This window comes from Apteryx mantelli, chromosome 34 (genome assembly GCF_036417845.1).
Source record: "Apteryx mantelli isolate bAptMan1 chromosome 34, bAptMan1.hap1, whole genome shotgun sequence".
NCBI lineage: Eukaryota > Metazoa > Chordata > Aves > Apterygiformes > Apterygidae > Apteryx > Apteryx mantelli.
This window is the reverse complement of record NC_090011.1, coordinates 2,041,445-2,060,620: the sequence shown is the minus strand read 5'-3', so window position 1 is coordinate 2,060,620 and position 19,176 is coordinate 2,041,445. Positions and strand designations below refer to the sequence as shown.

At 73.3% G+C, this 19,176-nt stretch overlaps 2 protein-coding genes across 2 annotated transcripts in view; one reads left to right on the top strand and one right to left on the bottom strand.

Moving 5' to 3' along the window:
* Positions 1-9,507, bottom strand: part of PRR12 (proline rich 12) — a 28,555-nt gene extending 19,048 nt beyond the window's left edge. The window contains 5 exon segments of the mRNA XM_067314286.1: positions 1-1,868; positions 3,861-4,022; positions 6,717-6,759; positions 6,761-6,830; positions 9,422-9,507. Coding sequence (XP_067170387.1) covers positions 1-1,868; positions 3,861-4,022; positions 6,717-6,759; positions 6,761-6,830; positions 9,422-9,507 — 2,229 coding nt within the window.
* LOC136994914 (nitric oxide synthase-interacting protein-like) overlaps positions 1-18,488 on the top strand; it is a 76,926-nt gene extending 58,438 nt beyond the window's left edge. The window contains 10 exon segments of the mRNA XM_067314339.1: positions 12,300-12,346; positions 12,465-12,544; positions 12,637-12,742; positions 13,284-13,365; positions 14,625-14,681; positions 14,683-14,770; positions 15,530-15,618; positions 17,020-17,207; positions 17,863-17,971; positions 18,265-18,488. Of these exon segments, the coding sequence (XP_067170440.1) occupies positions 12,475-12,544; positions 12,637-12,742; positions 13,284-13,365; positions 14,625-14,681; positions 14,683-14,770; positions 15,530-15,618; positions 17,020-17,207; positions 17,863-17,971; positions 18,265-18,336 (861 nt within the window). The 5' untranslated portion in view covers positions 12,300-12,346; positions 12,465-12,474 and the 3' untranslated portion in view covers positions 18,337-18,488.
* Positions 18,489-19,176: the final 688 nt, after the last annotated feature.

Genomic DNA, 19,176 nt, shown 5'->3' with positions numbered 1-19,176 from the left:
TGAGTCGAGGGCGCCCGCTTGGTGGCCGTAATGCACCACCGAGGTGGCCAGAGCCTCCGGGGTGGAGCGGGCGTGCGGATAGTCCTTGGGCCGCTCGTTCTTCTTCTTCTCCTTGAGGCCCTGCAGCGAGAGCTCCAGCGCTTGGCTCTCCAGGTTGGAGTTGGGCCGGATGACGCTCTGCAGGTGGTAACGTTCCTCGGGTTTGGCCAGAGCGCCGTAAGCCGCCAGGGCTTTGGCGCCGCGCTCCTCGCACTGCGCCAGCCCCTCGGCCGGTCCCCGCGGCGGGCTGGGAGCCTGCAGCAGGTGCTGGATGAGGAAATCCTCGTCCTCGGTGCGCTCGGCGCCCAGCAGGTCGGCTTCGCTCTTCGCCTTGCCGTACGCCGCCCCTCGTTCCAAAGCCGCCGGCGCCGCGCCGTAACCCGGCCCCGGCCCCGGCGCCATGAAAGAAGGCGAAAGCACCGAGCCGAGGTATTTTTGCGACTGGCCCGGCGAGGCCACGCTCTGCGGGCGGTTGGCCGGAGGCGACTGCAAGGGGCGGATGATCTGCGAAGGGCTGGAGTCGTTGAGGCTCTGGCCGTGGGCGTAAGCGAGGCCTTGGCCGTGCGCCGGCATCGCCGGCGAGTGCCCGGTGCTGTAGCTGAGCGAGGGGCTGGCGGTGGGCAAACCCTGCGAGTGCGGCGGCCCGTAACCCGCCGCTTGGCTCACCTCGGGTTGGACGCCGTACGGAAGCGCTTGGAGCTGTTCCGGCGAGTACGTTTGACTCTGGCTGACGCACGGTTGTAAAGCCGGAGCGCCCGGAGCGTTTTGAGGCGGTTGAGCCTGCCCCGGCGGGTAACTGGGCGCTTTGGCACCGCCGGGCAGCTCGGGAGCCGGCGTGCCGCCGAAAGCCTGCGAGGCCTGGCTGACGGCGGAGAGGCTCTGCGCTTGGCCGCCGCCGTAGCCGCCCGCTTGCCCCATGGCCAGCAAACCTTGCGGCTGGCCCGGCGAGTAGGCGGGCGACTGGCTGGCGATGACGGAGCTGGCTTTCGGCGTGGACGAGGTGTAGCTGCTTTGGCACTTGGGGGTGGCGGTGGAGCGGGGCGGCTGGCGCGAGGCCGAGTAGCTTTTGGATTTGGAAGTGGAGGCGGCGGCGGCGCCGGTGCCGGAATAACCGGGCGATTGGATGATGGGTCGATAACCGGGCGCCGCTTCCTGCCGAGCGGCTTGGGCCGTTTTGGGAGGTTGCTGGGAAGCTTCGGAAGCGGCGGGCGACTGCTCGCCCAAGGGGCTGCAGGAGAGGCCGGCGCGGTGCGGCATTTGCTGGTAGGCGCCGCCGCAGCTCAGGTAGTGCTGCAGCGAGTGGGCGGCGGGCGGCAGGCCCGGCTGGGCGCCGGCGGGCCGCTGGTAGTGCTTGATGACGCTGTCCTGGCGCGGCACGGCCCGCTCCATGGCGGGCGCGCCGCCGAAGACGGAGGCGTTGTAGAGCTGCGCCGGCTGCTCGGCGGGCGCCGCCAGCGACGACGGCAGCAGGTTGAACTGCGACGGCAAGTGGCGGGACGCCGACTCCTGGGCGCTGCGGTAAGCCGAGCTCTGCGCCGGCAAACCGGGGCCCAGCACGGCGCTGCCCAGGCGCTCGAAGCTCAGCGACGACGGCACGCTGCCCTGCGCCGGCTTGATGTGCAGCAGCGGGTCGTGCGGCGAGAGGAGCCCGTTGGAGCTGGGGCTGAAGGCGGCGTCCTGCAGGCTCAGCGACGAGCTCACCGGGAAGCTGCGGCCGCTGAACGACGCCGGGTGCTGGTAGGCGCTGAGCGCCGACGACGACGGGAACGTGCCCGAGCCCGGGATGGCGCCCGAGATGAAGAGTTCGGCCGGCGCCGGCGTGTGCATGGCTGCGCGGAGGGCGCGGGAGGAGGCGCGTCACGGAGGGGGGGAACCGGCGCCGGGCTGCGGGCGCTCTCCCCGGGGTGGGGGGCAAATAGGGACCCCCCTCTCACCGCCCCGGGGCAGGTTACGGGCGCCTGGGGCAAGTAGGAGTCCCCTTGGGGCAAATAGGGGCCTTCTAGAGCACGTAGGGACCCCCCTGGGGCACGTAGGGACCCTCCGGGGTACATAAGGACCCCCCTGGGGCAAGTTGGGGCTCTCTGGAGCATGTAGGGACTCTCTGGGGCACATAGGGACCTCCCTGGGGCAAGTAGGGGCTCTCTGGGGCAAGTCGGGACCCTCTGGGGCACCTAGGAACACCCTTGGGGCAAGTCGGGGCCCCCCTGGGGCACGTAGGGATCCTCCAGAGCACATAAGGACCCCCCTGGGGCAAGTCGGGATCTTTCGGGGCACATAGGGACCCCCCTGGGGCAAGTCAGGACCCTCTGGGGCACATAGGGACCCCCCTGGGGCAAGCAGGAGCCCTCCAGGGCACGTAGGAGCCCCCCTGGGGCACATAAGGACCCCCTGGGGCACATAGGGACCCTCTGGCGCACATAAGGACGCCCCTGGGGCAAGCAGGGACCCTCTGGGGCACGTGGGGACTCTCTGGGGCACGTGGGGACTCCCCTGGGGCAAATAGGGGCCTTCTGGAGTAAGTAAGGGCCCCCCTGGGGCATGTAGGGACCCCCCTGGGGCATGTGGGGACTCTCTGGGGCACATAGGGACCACCCTGGGGCAAGTAGGGACCCCCTGGGGCATGTAGAGACCCCCCTGGGGCAAGCAGGGACCCCCTGGGGCACGTGCGGACCCCCCCCCGGGGCAAGTAGGGACCCTCTGGGGCACGTGCGGATCCCCCCTGGTGCACATAGGGACCCCCCCGGGGCAAGTCAGGACCCTCTGGGGCATGTGGGGACTCTCTGGGGCATGTAGGGACCCCCCTGGGGCAAGTCAGGACCCTCTGGGACAAGTCGGGACCCCCCTGGGGCAAGTAGGGGCTCTCTGGGGCACATAGGAACTCCCCTGGGGCAAGTAGAGGCCCCCCTGGGGCACGTAGGGATCCTCCGGGGTGCATAAGGACCCCCCTGGGGCAAGTAGGGGCCCCCCTGGGGCAAGCAGGAGCCCTCCAGGGCACGTAGGGGCCCCCCTGGGGCACATAAGGACCCCCTGGGGCATGTTAGGACTCTCTGGGGCACGTGGGGACCCCCCTGGGGCAAATAGGGGCCCCCTGGAGCAGGTTAAAGGCTCCCTGGGGCGCATAGAGACCTCCCGGGGCAAGTAGGGACCCCCCTGGGGCAAGCAGTGACTCCCCCCCCGGGGCAAATAAGGATCTTCTGGGGCAGGTTATGGGTCCCTGGGGCACATGGGGACACCCCTGGGGCAAACAGGGATCCTCTGGGGCATGTAGGGACCCCCCAGGGGCAAATAGGGACCCCTGGGAGCAAGTTATGGGCCCCCGGGGCAAATAGGGCCCCCCCCAGGGCAAACAGGGACCCTCTGGGGCACATGGGGACCCCCCGGGGGCAAATAGGGACCCCTGGGAGCAAGTTATGGGCCCTCCGGGGCAAATAGGGACCCCCCCGGGGCAGGTTAGGGCCCCCCCCGGGGCAAACAAGGATCCTCTGGGGCAGGATGGGACCCCCCGGGGCAAATAGGGACCCCTGGGAGCAAGATATGAGCTCCCTGGGGCAAATAGGGACCCCCCCGGGGCAGGTTAGGGCCCCCCCCAGGGCAAACAGGGATCCTCTGGGGCAGGATGGGACCCCCCCGGGGCAGGTTAGGGCCCCCCCGGGGCAAACAAGGACTCTCTGGGGCAGGTTGGATCCCCCCCGGGGCAGGTTGGATCCCTCGGGGGCAGGTTGGGACCCCCCGGGGCAAACAAGGATCCTCTGGGGCAGGACGGGACCCCCCGGGGCAGGACGGGACCCCCCCGGGGGGGCTCCCAGCGCTCCCAGCCGCACCTGTCTGCCAGGAGGGGGTGCGGAACTGGGAGAGGAGGGAGGAGGCCGAAGGCCCCGGCTGCGGCGCCCGCGACTCCAGCGCCGAGATGAGGTTCATGACGGAGGCGTCGGGGGCGGCGCCGCCCGCGTGGTGCAGCCCCGTCTCGAAGAGCCCCGAGAGTCCTGCGCGGGGACACGGGGGGACGTGGGGACACGATGGGGACACGATAGGGACACGGGGACGAGGGGGACACGACCGCGGGGACGAGGGGGACGCGGGGACGAGGGGGACGCGGGGACGCCCGCGTGGTGCAGCCCCGTCTCGAAGAGCCCCGAGAGTCCTGCGCGGGGGGACGATGGGGACACGTGGGGACACGATGGGGACACAGGGACGAGGGGGACACGACCGCGGGGACGAGGGGGACGCGGGGACGAGGGGGACGCGGGGACGCCCGCGTGGTGCAGCCCCGTCTCGAAGAGCCCCGAGAGTCCTGCGCGGGGGGACGATGGGGACACGGGGACACGATGGGGACACGGGGACGAGGGGGACACGACCGCGGGGACGAGGGGGACGCGGGGACGAGGGGCCGGGGACGCCCGCGTGGTGCAGCCCCGTCTCGAAGAGCCCCGAGAGTCCTGCGCGGGGACACGGTGGGGACACGGGGGGACACGGGGGGACGTGGGGACGCGGGGACGAAGGGGACACGACCGCGGGGACGAGGGGGACACGGGGACGCCCGCGTGGTGCAGCCCCGTCTCGAAGAGCCCCGAGAGTCCTGCGCAGGGACACGGGGGGGACACGGGGACACGATGGGGACACGGGGACGAGGGGGACACGACCGCGGGGACGAGGGGGACGCGGGGACGAGGGGCCGGGGACGCCCGCGTGGTGCAGCCCCGTCTCGAAGAGCCCCGAGAGTCCTGCGCGGGGACACGGTGGGGACACGGGGGGACACGGGGGGACGTGGGGACGAAGGGGACACGACCGCGGGGACGAGGGGGACACGGGGACGCCCGCGTGGTGCAGCCCCGTCTCGAAGAGCCCCGAGAGTCCTGCGCAGGGACACGGGGGGACACGGGGACACGATGGGGACACGGGGACGAGGGGGACACGACCGCGGGGACGAGGGGGACGCGGGGACGAGGGGCCGGGGACGCCCGCGTGGTGCAGCCCCGTCTCGAAGAGCCCCGAGAGTCCTGCGCGGGGACACGGTGGGGACACGGGGGGACACGGGGGGACGTGGGGACGCGGGGACGAAGGGGACACGACCGCGGGGACGAGGGGGACACGGGGACGCCCGCGTGGTGCAGCCCCGTCTCGAAGAGCCCCGAGAGTCCTGCGCAGGGACACGGGGGGACACGGGGACACGATGGGGACACGGGGACGAGGGGGACACGACCGCGGGGACGAGGGGGACGCGGGGACGAGGGGCCGGGGACGCCCGCGTGGTGCAGCCCCGTCTCGAAGAGCCCCGAGAGTCCTGCGCGGGGACACGGTGGGGACACGGGGGGACACGGGGGGACGTGGGGACGCGGGGACGAAGGGGACACGACCGCGGGGACGAGGGGGACACGGGGACGCCCGCGTGGTGCAGCCCCGTCTCGAAGAGCCCCGAGAGTCCTGCGCGGGGACACGATGGGGACACGGGGACACGGGGGGACACGGGGACGAGGGGGACACGACCGCGGGGACGAGGGGGACGCGGGGACGCCCGCGTGGTGCAGCCCCGTCTCAAAGAGCCCCGACAGTCCTGTGCGAGGACACGGGGGGGACACAGGGGGACACGGGGGGACGCGGGGACGATGGGGATGCGACCGCGGGGACGAGGGGGACGTGGGGACGCCCGCGTGGTGCAGCCCCGTCTCGAAGAGCCCCGAGAGTCCTGCGCGGGGACACGATGGGGACACGACCGTGGGGACGATGAGGACGCAACCACGACGGTGACATGACCGCAGGGACGAGGGGAACGCGACCACGATGGGGACGCTGAAGACACGATCACGATGGGGACGCAACCACGATGGGGACGCGACCGTAGGGACGAGGGGGACCCGACCACGATGGGGATGCCACCATGATGGAGACGCTGAGAACGCAACCCCGGGGACAGGGACAAGAAGGATGCGACCGTGGGGACGATGGGGACATGACCACTATGGGGACGACGAGGACGTGACCGCAGGGACGATAGAGACGCAACCGTGGGGATGCAACCACAGAGACACTGGGGACTCGACCATGGGGACGATGGTGACGCCGGGGACGCAACCGCGGAGATGTAACCACGGGGACGCTGGGGACTTGACCATGGGGACGATGGTGACGCTGGGGATGCAACCATGGGGACGACGGGGACGTGACTGCAGGGACGGGACCGCGGGGATGCAACCACAAAGATGCTGGGGACTCGACCATGGGGACGATGGTGACGCTGGGGACGCGACCACGGGGACGACAGGGATGCAGCCATGGAGACAGGGACACTGGGGACGCGACCGTGGGGATGCTGGGGACAACGGGGACAGGGACGCTGGGGATGTGACCGCTAGGACGCTGGGGACGCGACCGCGGGGACGACAGGAACGCAACCACAGGGACACAGACGCTGGGGACGACGGGGACGTGACCGCGGGGACACAACCATGGGGATGACGGTGACGACGGGGATGCGACCGCGGGGACGATGGGGACAATGGGGACAGAGATGATGGGGATGTGACCACGAGGACACTGGGGACGCGACCGCGGGGACGACGGTGACGCTGGGGACACAACCACGGGGACAGGGACGCCGGGGACGCGACCACGGAAGGCCGGGGGGGACCGGGGGACACGGAGGGGACAGGGGGACGCGGAGGGGACGCGCGGTGGCCTACCTGGGGGGTGGTGGTTGGCGGCATAACCCTGGAGCGGGTGGGGGGGCACCGTAGGGCTGCCGGTGCAGCAGGTCGGCGTCGGGGTGGGTCCCCCGCGAGCCCCCGTACACCAGGCTGCGGGGACACGTGTCACACGGCGGGGACGGGTCACCCGGGGGGGGGGGACGGGTCACACGGGGGGGGGACGCGCACGGAGCGAGCAGGGAGCAAGAACGGAGCAGGAACGAGCGGGAACGAGGCCCCCGCGAGCCCCCGGACACCAGGCGGCGGGGACACCACGGGGGGGTCCCACCTCCTTGGGGACACGCGGGGACCCGGCACACGAGGACCCGGCACCCTCCTCCTTGGGGACACGCGGGGACCCGGCGCACGAGGACCCGGCACCCTCCTCCTTGGGGACACGCGGGGACCCGGCGCGCGAGGACCCGGCACCCTCCTCCTTGGGGACGCGCGGGGACCCGGCGCACGAGGACCCGGCACCCTCCTCCTTGGGGACACGCGGGGACCCGGCGCGCGAGGACCCGGCACCCTCCTCCTTGGGGACACGCGGGGACCCGGCGCACGAGGACCCGGCACCCTCCTGCCTGGGGACACGCGGGGACCCGGCGCACGAGGACCCGGCACCCTCCTCCCTGGGGACACGCGGGGACCCGGCGCACGAGGACCTGGCACCCTCCTCCTTGGGGACACGCGGGGACCCGGCGCACGAGGACCCGGCACCCTCCTCCTCGGGAACACGCGGGGACCGGGCGCGCGAGGACCCGGCACCCTCCTGCCTGGGGACACGCGGGGACCCGGCGCGCGAGGACCCGGCACCCTCCTGCCTGGGGACACGCGGGGACCCGGCGCACGAGGACCCGGCACCCTCCTCCTTGGGGACACGCGGGGACCCGGCGCACGAGGACCCGGCACCCTCCTGCCTGGGGACACGCGGGGACCCGGCGCACGAGGACCCGGCACCCTCCTCCTTGGGGACGCGCGGGGACCCGGCGCGCGAGGACCCGGCACCCTCCTCCTTGGGGACACGCGGGGACCCGGCGCACGAGGACCCGGCACCCTCCTCCTCGGGAACACGCGGGGACCGGGCGCGCGAGGACCCGGCACCCTCCTGCCTGGGGACACGCGGGGACCCGGCGCGCGAGGACCCGGCACCCTCCTGCCTGGGGACACGCGGGGACCCGGCGCACGAGGACCCGGCACCCTCCCCCCTGGGGACACGCGGGGACCCGGCGCGCGAGGACCCGGCACCCTCCCCCCTGGGGACACGCGGGGACCCGGCGCGCGAGGACCCGGCACCCTCCTGCCTGGGGACACGCGGGGACCCGGCGCGCGAGGACCCGGCACCCTCCTCCCTGGGGACACGCGGGGACCCGACGCGCGAGGACCCGGCACCCTCCTCCTTGGGGACACGCGGGGACCCGGCGCACGAGGACCCGGCACCCTCCTCCCTGGGGACACACGGGGACCCGGCGCGCGAGGACCCGGCACCCTCCTCCCTGGGGACGCGCGGGGACCCGGCGCACGAGGACCCGGCACCCTCCTCCTTGGGGACACGCGGGGACCCGGCGCACGAGGACCCGGCACCCTCCTCCTTGGGGACACGCGGGGACCCGGCGCACGAGGACCTGGCACCCTCCCCCTTGGGGACACGCGGGGACCCGGCGCACGAGGACCCGGCACCCTCCTCCCTGGGGACGCGCGGGGACCCGGCGCGCGAGGACCCGGCACCCTCCTCCTTGGGGACGCGCGGGGACCCGGCGCACGAGGACCCGGCACCCTCCTCCTTGGGGACACGCAGGGACCCGGCGCACGAGGACCCAGCACCCTCCCGCCTTGGGGACACGCGGGGACCCGGTGCACGAGGACCCGGGTCTTTAGCACCTTTCCCCCCGGTGCACCGGGTCCCCGTGTCCCCTGCTCCCGGTGCACCAGGGTCCCTGTGTCCCCAGGTCCTCCAGCTCCCGGTGCACCGGGACTCAGCACCTCTCCCCCGGTTGCACCGGCTCCTGGCACCTTTCCCCCCCCCCTCCCGTGCACCGGGACCCAGCACCCCTGCACCCGCTGCACCGGGACCCAGCACCTCTCCCCCCGGTGCACCGGGACCCCCGACCCTGCAGCACCCGGTGCACCGGGCTCCATGCACCCCTGCACCCGGTGCACCGGGTCCCCAGATACCTCAGTTCCCGGTGCACCGGGCTCCTGCACTCCTGCAGCCGGTGCACCGGGCTCTGTGCACCTCTCCCCCCGGTGCACCGGGCTCCTGCAGCCCTGCACCCGCTGCACCGGGTCCCCAGATCCCTCAGCTCCCGGTGCACGGGGCTCCATGCACCTTTTGCCCCGGTGCACCGGGACCCCAGACCCTGCAGCACCCGGTGCACCGGGCTCAGTGCACCTCTCCCCCCGGTGCACCGGGCTCCATGCACCTCTCCCCCCGGTGCACCGAGACCCCCGACCCTGCAGCACCCGGTGCACCGGGCTCAGTGCACCTCTCCCCCCGGTGCACCGGGACCCCCGACCCCGCAGCACCCGGTGCACCGGGCTCCGTGCACCTCTCCCCCCGGTGCACCGGGCTCCTGCACCCCTGCACCCGGTGCACCGGGACCCCCGACCCCGCAGCCCCCGGTGCACCGGGCTCCCCCCGGCGCCCTCCTCCGCCGCCCCATGCCGCCGCCCCATGCCGCCGCCGCCGCCGGCGCGGGCCCCACCTGGCCTTGGCGGAGCGCTCGTAGGTCCAGCCGGGGCCGGCGGCCAGCGGGTCCCCGAAGCCGGCGGCCGGGTAGTTCCTGTCCATGGGGGGGGGCGGGCGGGGGCCGCGGCGGCCCCGGCGCGGGAAGGCGGGGCGGGCCGAGCCGGGCCCCGCGGCCGGGCACCGGGCCCCGGCGACCGGGCCCGGAGCCGGGGCCAAGGGGAAGGGAAAGGGGGGGGGGAAGGGGAGGGAGGGAGCGGCGCGGGCCCCGCCGCGGCGGCGCCCCCGGGGCCGGGCCGGGCGGCTGGGCCGGGGGCGGCGGAGGGCGGCGGCGGCGGCGGCGGCGGGAGCGGTCACGGAGCGGCCATGTTCGCTGGGCAGCGCTGCCGCCGCTTCCTCCCACAATCCCCCGCGGCCGCCGCGGCGGCAGGGGCGGGGCGGCGCGGGGCGGCGCGGCGCGGGGCGAGCTGCCGGCGGCGGCGGCGGCGGCTCCTCTGAGGGGCCGCGGGGATTCCCCCCCCCCGCCCCCGGGACCGGGAGATCCACCGGCACCGGGTTCCCCTCACGGATCCCCCCCCCGGGACCGACTTCCCCTCACGGATCCTCCCCCCGGGACCGGGAGCCCCACCGGGACCGGGTTTCCCTCACGGATCCCCCCCCGGCACCACGTTTCCCTCACCGATCCTCCCCCGGGACCGGGAGATCCAACGGGACCGGGTTTTCCTCACGGATTCCCCCCCCCGGGACCGGGAGCCCCAACGGGACCGGGTTTCCCTCACGGATCCTCTCCCGGGACCGGGAGATCCAACGGGACCGGGTTTCCCTCACGGATCCTCCCCCCGGCACCGGGAGCCCCAACGGGACCGACTTCCCCTCACGGATTCCTCCCCAGGGACCGGGTTTCCCTCACGGATCCTCCCCCGGGACCGACTTCCCTTCACGGATCCTCCCCCCGGGACCGGGAGCCCCAACGGGACCGGGTTTCCCTCACGGATTCCTCCCCCGGGACCGGGTTCCCCTCACGGATCCCCCCCCGGGACCGACTTCCCTTCACGGATCCTCCCCCCGGGACCGGGAGCCCCAACGGGACCGACTTCTCCTCACGGATTCCCCCCCCCGGGACCGGGAGCCCCAACGGCACCGGGTTTTCCTCACGGATCCCACTCCCAGCACCGGCTTCCCCTCACAGATTCCCCCCCCCCCCGGGACCGGGAGCCCCAACAGCACCGGGTTTCCCTCACGGACCCCCCCTCGGGACCGGGACCCCTCAGACCCCCCCCAGGGACACGCGTGGGGGCCGAGCTCTCCCACACGCACCACGGCTCACACACGCGTGTGCTCTGGGCGCAGGCGTGCGCATGGGGCCCACACATGTACATCAGGCTCACACACATGTAGCGGGCTTGCATGGGTGTTCTGGGGTCACACGTGTGCTGGGCTGTCATATGTGCTCTAAAATTGTACATGCCTTACTTTTACATGCACGTGCATGTATTATATATGTGCTGGTGTCACATGCGTGTGCTGATCTCTGACACGTACTCTAGATTTGTACGTATGTTCTGCTCTCACACGTATGTATGTTTTATACCTGTACAAATCTTACATACGTGTTCTGCTTTTACATGCATGTACCACATTCATGTGTGTGCTCCAGGCTCATATATGTACTCCAAGCGCACACACATGTACTGATCTCACATGGGTCTGTGGGTCTTACACACGTGTTCAGCACTTAGGCATGTGTCATACATGCATTCTCTAGGCTCACACGCGTGTTTGGGTCTCATATATGTTCAGGTTTCACACACGTGCTTGGGTCTCACATGTGTATTTGAGGCTCACACAGGTGTTCCAGGCTCACACGCATGTTTGGGTCTCACACGTGTTCAGGGTTCACACGCATGTTCCAAGCTCACATGTTCAGGTCTCAGACACGTGTTTGGGTCTCACACACGTGCTCTGGGCTCACATGCACGCTCGGGACTCACACGCATGTTCGGGTCTCACGCGTGTTCGGGGCTCCCTCCCTGCCACAGCCCCGCCAGTGCCTGGAGGACCACGAATCCCATCATGCCCCGGGGCTGGGCTGGGCGGGGAGGGGAGGGGGGCCGCGGGGGCCGCTGGGAGCTGTAGTCCCGCCTTTCCCGCCCCGCCGGCCTCGACGCCCGATTGGCCGCGCGGCGCCGCCCGTGTCCCGCCTCCCGCCAATGGGGGGCAGCACCGCGGCAAGCCCCGCCCCCCTGTGTCGCACTAGGCTCGTGCAAGGCACACGCGTGTCGTCGTGGGAGGCTGAGGGCACTGGGATTCCTGGGTGGTAACTGGGGTAAACTGGGGGGTAACTGGGAGCCATCGGGGGTAACCGGGAGGGAACGCGAGCGCCCAGTACTGGGGATACTGAGGGGAACTGGGACGTAACTGAGAGGTGACTGGGGAGCAACTGGAGGAGACCTGGGGGGAAGTAGGGGGACTGGGGGCAACTGGGAGGAACTGGGGGCAACTGGGAGGTAACTGAGGGCAACTGGGGCAACTGGGAGGGAATCGGGGTAACTGGGGAGTAACTGGGGAGAACTGGGAGGAAGTGGGAGGTAACTGGGAGGCCTTGGGGGGAACTGGAGTGAACTGGGAGGTAACTGGAGGGTCACAGGGGCGACTGGGGGCGGGGGGGGCCCGGACGCCTGGGTCCCGCCGGTGGGGGCGGGGCGGGGCGGGGTGGGGCGGGGCGGAACGGCCGCGCGGCAGCGCCGGGTCGGGCCGGGCCGCTCCCGCGGCTGCACCCGGGCGCCGCCCGGAAACGCGCCGCCACTTCCGGTCGCGCCACTTCCGGCTTCCGGCGCGGCGGGGCAGAAGCGCCGGGGCGGGCAGCGGGGGTGCAACCGCCTAAGCTTTCCCTCCCTCCATCTCCGCCTCGGACGCCTGGGCCCTCTCGGGAGCGAGCAGCCTCGTGCGTAGAGCGGGGGGGGGGGCACCGGGACGCCTGGGCCCCTTTTTGGGGGGGGGCACCGGGACGCCTGGGCCCCGCCAGCACCCCCTGACCCCCCCTTTCTTTGCCCCCCCCTCAGGGCGGCGGCCATGACGCGCCACGGCAAGAACTGCACGGCGGGCGCCGTGTACACCTACCACGAGAAGAAGAAGGACACGGGTGAGGCGCCGCGGGGGGGGGGGGGACACGGGACGCGGGGGGGGGGGGGACCCACGCGTGTGCGTGACACCCTCCCCCCCGCCCCCGCGCAGCCGCCTCGGGCTACGGCACGCAGAACGTGCGCCTCAGCCGCGACGCCATCAAGGACTTCGACTGCTGCTGCCTCTCGCTGCAGCCCTGCCGCGACCCCGTGGTGACGTGAGTCCGCAGGGCGGGGGAAGGGGGGGGTCCCCAAAATCCTTCCCCCCCAAAACCCTGGGAGCCCCCCCTAAGCCCCACAGGGACACCCCAAAACCTCCTGGAGCCCTGCAAACTCCCTAGGGACACCCCAATTCCCCCCTTAGGACCCCCCGGGAGCCCCCCAACCCCCCTAGAGCCCCCCAAGCCCCCCAGGGACCCCCCAGACCCCCCCTGGAGCCCCCCAAACCCCCAGGGACCCCCAAGCCCCCCTGGAGCCCCCCAGCCCCCCCCGGGACACCCTCAAAACTCCTTGAGACCCCCCCCCAAAGCCCTAGACCCCCCCAAATACCTGGGAACACCTCAGTCCTCCCAGGGGACACCCAGACCCCCCCCAGGACCCCTTGAGCCCCCCAAGGAGCCTCCTGGGACCCCTTTGAGCCCCCCCCCAGGACCCCTGGGTGCCCCCCACCCCCCCAAGGGCCCCTCGCGGGGGTTTGGGGGGGGGACGGGGGGGTTCCGGGTGCCCCCCCCCCCCCCCGTGACGCCGCCTGCGCCGCAGCCCCGACGGCTTCCTGTACGAGCGCGAGGCCATTTTGGAATACATGATCCGGCAGAAGCGCGACATCGCCCGCCAGACCAAGGTGGGGCCCAGGCGTCCGGGGGGGGGCCCAGGCGTCCGGGCACAGGGAACCCAGGCATCTGGAGAGGGAGCCCAGGCATCCAGGGAGGGGGCCCAGGTGTCCGGGGGATCCCAGGCATCCAGGGGAGGGACCCAGGTGTCCGGGGAAGGGCCCAGGTGTCCGGGTGGGTGACCCAGGCGTGCGGGGCGAGGGGCCCAGGCGTCCGGGGCAGGGCCCAGGTGTCTGAGGTGAGGGCCCAGGCGTCCGGGGGGGGAACCCAGGCGTCTGGGGCGAGGGGCCCAGGCACGCAGGAGGGGCCCAGGCGTCCGGGCGGGTGACGGGGGTGTGCGGGCGAGGGGCCCAGGTGTCCGGGGCGAGGGGCCCAGGCGTCCGGGTGGGTGACGGGGGCGTCCGGGGAGGGGGCCCAGGCGTCCGGGCGGGTGACAGGGGCGTGCGGGCAAGGGGCCCAGGCGTCCGGGGAGGGGGCCCAGGTGTCGGGGCGGGTGACGGGGGCGTGCGGGCGGGCACCCAGGTGTCCGGGGCGGGGGGCCCAGGCGTCCGGGCGGGTGATGGGGGCGTGCGGGCGAGGGGCCCAGGCGTCCGGGGAGGGGGCCCAGGCGTCCGGGTGGGTGACAGGGGTGTGCGGGCGGGTGACGCAGGTGTCCGGGGTGAGGGGCCCAGGTGTCCGGGCGGGTGACGGGGGCATGCAGGTGAGGGGCCCAGGTGTCCGGGGAGGGGGCCCAGGCGTCCGGGCGGGTGACGGGGGCGTGCGGGCGGGCACCCAGGTGTCCGGGGCGAGGGGCCCAGGCGTCCGGGCGGGTGACGGGGGCGTGCGGGCGAGGGGCCCAGGTGTCCGGGGCGAGGGGCCCAGGCGTCCGGGCGGGTGACGGGGGCATGCAGGTGAGGGGCCCAGGTGTCCGGGGAGGGGGCCCAGGCGTCCGGGCGGGTGACGGGGGCGTGCGGGCGAGGGGCCCAGGTGTCCGGGGAGGGGGCCCAGGCGTCCGGGCGGGTGACGGGGGCGTGCGGGCGGGGCACCCAGGCGTCCGGGGCGAGGGGCCCAGGCGTCCGGGCAGGTGACGGGGGCGTCCGGGGCGAGGGGCCCAGGTGTCCGGGGCGAGGGGCCCAGGCGTCCGGGTGACGGGGGCGTCCGGGGAGGGGGCCCAGGCGTCCGGGCGGGTGACAGGGGCATGCAGGTGAGGGGCCCAGGCGTCCGGGCGGGTGACGGGGGCGTCCGGGGAGGGGGCCCAGGCGTCCGGGTGACGGGGGCGGGGGGCGCGCAGGCCTACGAGCGGCAGCGGGCGCAGCGGCGCCGCGAGCGGGAGCAGCGAGGCCGCGCGGGGGGCCGAGGCCGCCGTCCGCGGCTTCCTGGAGACCGAGGGCGCCATCGTCAGCCGCTCGCTGCCCCACGGCGCCGCCGGCCCCTCGGGTGCGCGGGGGGGGCGCTGGGGGGCCGCGGGGGGGTTATGGGGGCGCTAGGGGGCAGGAGGGGGCCTCGGGGGGGGCTAGGGGGCAGGAGAGGGGTTATAGGGGGGGTTATGGGGCAGGAGGGGGGTTATGGGGGGGCTATGGGGCAGGAGGAGGGTTATGGGGGTGCTATGGGGCAGGAGGGGGCCTCAGGGGGGGCTATGGAGCAGGAAGAGGGTTATGGGGGGGTGCAATGGGGCAGGAGGGGGGTTATGGGGGGCCTATGGGGCAGGAGAGGGGCTCTGGGGGGGGCTATGGGGCAGGAGGGGTGTTATGGGGGGCGCTATGGGGCAGGAGGGGGGTTCTGAAGGGGCTCTCGGGGGCTATGGGGCAAGAGAGGGGCTCTAGGGAAGATTATGGGGGCGCTATGGGGCAGGAGGGGGGCTCTGGGGGCAGCTGTGGGGCAGGAGGGGTGCTCTGGTGGGCTCTATGGGGCAGGAAGGGGGGCTCGGGGGGGCTATGGGTGCACTATGGGGCAGGAGAGGGATTATAGGGGTGCTATGGGGCAGGAGAAGGGTTCTGGGGGGCATCTATGGGGCAGGAAGGGGATTATGGGGGGGAGTTATGGAGCAGGAGGGGGGCTCTGGGGGCAGCTATGGGGCAGGAGGAGGCTTATGGGGGGGCTATGGGGCAGGAGGAGGGTTCTGGGGGCAGCTATGGAGCAGGAGGGGGGATCCGGGGGGCCGTGGGGCAGCCGTGGGGCTGACGCTTCCCCCCCCAGCGCCCCCCGGCCCGGAGCCGCAGGCCCTGCCCAGCTTCTGGATCCCGTCGCTCACCCCGGAGGCCGACGCCGGGCGGCTGCCCAAGCCCGTGAGTCCTGCCCCACGGCTGCCCCATAGCTGCCCCACGGCCGCCCCACGGCACCCCACAGCCACCCCACGGTGCCCCACGGCTGCCATGGCGCCCCACAGCTGCCCCCCAGCCACCCCACGCTGCCCCACGCTGCCCCACAGCTGCCCCACAGCCACCCCATGGCGCCCCACACTGCCCCACAGCGCCCCATGGCATCCTACGGTCCTGCCCCACAGCACCCCGGCCAGGGTGGGATCGGGGGGGGGGGGCGGTTCTAGCATGGGAGCCCAGGCGTCCGAGGGGGCCCAGGCGTCCGGGCGCAGGACCCCATGGCACAGGGCGGTCCGGGGGGGTGGCAGGGTGCTCCGAGGGGGCCCAGGCGTCCGAGGGACCCAGGCGTCCGGGCGCAGGACCCCATGGCGCGGGGCAGTCCGGGGGGGGGGACACCGGGCTCCGAGGGGGCCCAGGTGTCCGAGGGACCCAGGCGTCCGGGCGCAGGACCCCATGGCACAGGGCGGTCCGGGGGGGTGGCAGGGTGCTCCGAGGGGGCCCAGGCGTCCGAGGGACCCAGGCGTCCGGGCGCAGGACCCCATGGCGCGGGGCAGTCCGGGGGGGGGACACCGGGCTCCGAGGGGGCCCAGGTGTCCGAGGGACCCAGGCGTCCGGGCGCAGGACCCCATGGCGCGGGGCAGTCCGGGGGGGTGGCAGCGTGCTCCGAGGGGGCCCAGGCGTCCGAGGGGCCCAGGCGTCCGGGCGCAGGACCCCATGGCACAGGGCGGTCCGGGGGGGTGGCAGCGTGCTCCGAGGGGGCCCAGGCGTCCGAGGGGCCCAGGCGTCCGGGCGCAGGACCCCATGGCACAGGGCGGTCCGGGGGGGTGGCAGGGTGCTCCGAGGGGGCCCAGGCGTCCGAGGGACCCAGGCGTCCGGGCGCAGGACCCCATGGCACAGGGCGGTTCTGGGGGGGGACACCGGGCTCCGAGGGGCCCAGGCGTCCGAGGGGGCCCAGGCGTCCGGGCGCAGGACCCCATGGCACAGGGCGGTCCGGGGGGGTGGCAGCCTGCTCCGAGGGGGCCCAGGCGTCCGAGGGGGCCCAGGCGTCTGGGCGCAGGACCCCATGGCGCAGGGCGGTTCGGGGGGGTGGCAGCGTGCTCCGAGGGGGCCCAGGCGTCCGAGGGGCCCAGGCGTCCGAGGGACCCAGGCGTCCGGGCGCAGAACCCCATGGCACAGAGCGGTTCTGGGGGGGGACACCGGGCTCCGAGGGGCCCAGGCGTCCGAGGGGCCCAGGCGTCCGAGGGACCCAGGCGTCCGGGCGCAGGACCCCGTGGCGCGGGGCGGTTCGGGGGGGGGACACCGGGCTCCGAGGGGGCCCAGGCGTCCGAGGGGCCCAGGCGTCCGAGGGACCCAGGCGTCCGGGCGCAGGACCCCGTGCTGCGCTGCCCCATGAGCGGGCGCCCGCTGCGCCGCCGCGACCTGGTGTCCGTGCGCTTCCGCGCCGCCGAGCCGGGCCTGGAGCGCGTCGCCCTGCTCACCCGCCGCGACCGCTACGTCTGCGCCGTCACCGGCGACGTGCTGGGCAACGCCGTGCCCTGCGCCGTGCTGCGCCCCTCGTGAGTGCCCCCCCCGACCCCCTAATTGCCCCCCCCGGATCCTTAATTGCCCCCCTGGGACCCCTAATTGCTCCTTTGGGACCCTTAATTCCCCCCGGGCACCGTGGAACAGGTCAGCACTGGGGTTGGCACCGTCCTGTGCCCATCATGAGTGTCTTAATTGCCCCCCCCAGGCTCCTAATTGCCCCCCTGGGACCCTAAGTGCTCCCTGGGATCCCTAATTGCCCCCCCGGTACCCATAGCTGCTTCCTGGGACCCCTAAGTGCCCCAGGGACCCCCCCAACTGCCCCCCGTGATCCCTAACTGCCCTGGGGACCCCCCCCAATTGCCCCCTGTGACCTCTAACTGCCCCGGGGACCCCCCAACCACCCCCTGTGACCCCTAACTGCTCCAGGGACCCCCCCAACTGCCCCCGTGACCCTTAACTACCCCTCGTGACCCCTTCCCAGGCCCCCCCCCACCCCCAGGGTTGTTCCCTGGGACCCCCCCCACCCTGGGACCCCCCCCTGTCCCGGGATCCCCCCCCACCCTGGGATTCCCCCCCCTTCATCGTGGGGTCCCCCCCAATTCCTGGGGTCTCCCCCCCACCCCGGGATGCGCCCCCCCCCCCAGCAGCCCCCACTGACGGGGGGGTCCGTTGGGGGGGGGGGCGCAGGGGGGCGGTGGTGACGCTGGCCTGCGTCGAGCGCCTCATCCGCAAGGACATGCGGGACCCGGTGAGCGGCGCCGCCCTGGCCGAGAGCGACATCATCGTGCTGCAGCGGGTCCGTGCGGGGCCGGGGGGGTCGGGGGGGGTCGGGGGGGTCTCTGGGGGGGGGTCGAGGGGTCCTGGGGGGCTGGGGGGGTCCCCTGGGGTATCTGGGGGGGGGTCTGGGGGATTCTCAGGGGTCTCTGGGGGGGGTTGGGGGGGTGTTTGGGGGGGTCCTGAAGGAGTTTGGGGGGGCCCTGGGGGTCCGGAGGAGTCTGGGGGGGGTAATGGGGGGCTACAAGGGTCTCTTGGGGGGGGGCCCCCCTATAGCCCCCCCCCCCCACTCCTCTTTTTCCCCCCCCCTTCCAGGGTGGCACTGGCTTCGCTGGCTCCGGGATCTGCCTGGAGGCCAAGAAGTCCCGGCCCGTGATGCAGGCCTAGACCGGGGGGGGGGGATCCCAAGACCCCCCCCAAGGGGCCCCCCCAGCCCCCTGCGACCTTCCCGGGGCCCCCCAAGATCCACACGGAAGATTCCCAGGACCCCCACACACACCTTTTTCCCACCCCCACAATAAATGTATTTTTCCCCTTGATTCAGCGCTGTGTTTGGGGGAGGCCCTGGCTGAGCGCAGGCAACTCATCACACCCTGTGGGCCCCACCCCCTCGGCATCGCCCCTTTAAGCGCCCTCCCCAGTCTCGCCGTAGCCCCACGTGGGAGGCGCGACCTGCCCCGCCCCGCGGCGCCTCTCGTCCAATCAAGAGCCGGCACCCCGCAGGCTGGTAAAAGTCAGCATCGTTTAATGGCCGAGATGGGCCGGTGGGGCGGGGCCCACTCGTCTTTGGACAAAAATAGAGAAGGGGCGGGGCCTCGCGGCCGGGCCCCGCCCCCGCGCATCTGGTATAAAAGGGGGGGAGGGGCGCCGGGGCCCCGCAGCAGGTTTGGGGGGGGCGTGAGGGGAGCCCCCCCCCTCCCCAAAAAAGGGGGGGCCCCGATTCGTCCTTGTGCAAGATTTGGGGGCAGCCCCCCCATAAGACACTTTGGGGCCCCCCCCGGCTGTAGTGTTGGGGGCTGGGGGGGGGGCAGGACCCCCCCCCCCAGCTATAAATTGGGGGGGGTTGGGAACCCCCCCCATGAGGCTTGGGGACCCCCCCCCGAATAGGAAGAGGCTTTTGGGGTGCCCCAGGGGGTCAGGGTGCCCCCCCACCCCCCATTTTAGCCCCTCCCCTGGGGTAATTTGAAGCTCCGCCCCTTTTGGGGGGGGCCCAGAGGGGTTGTGGGA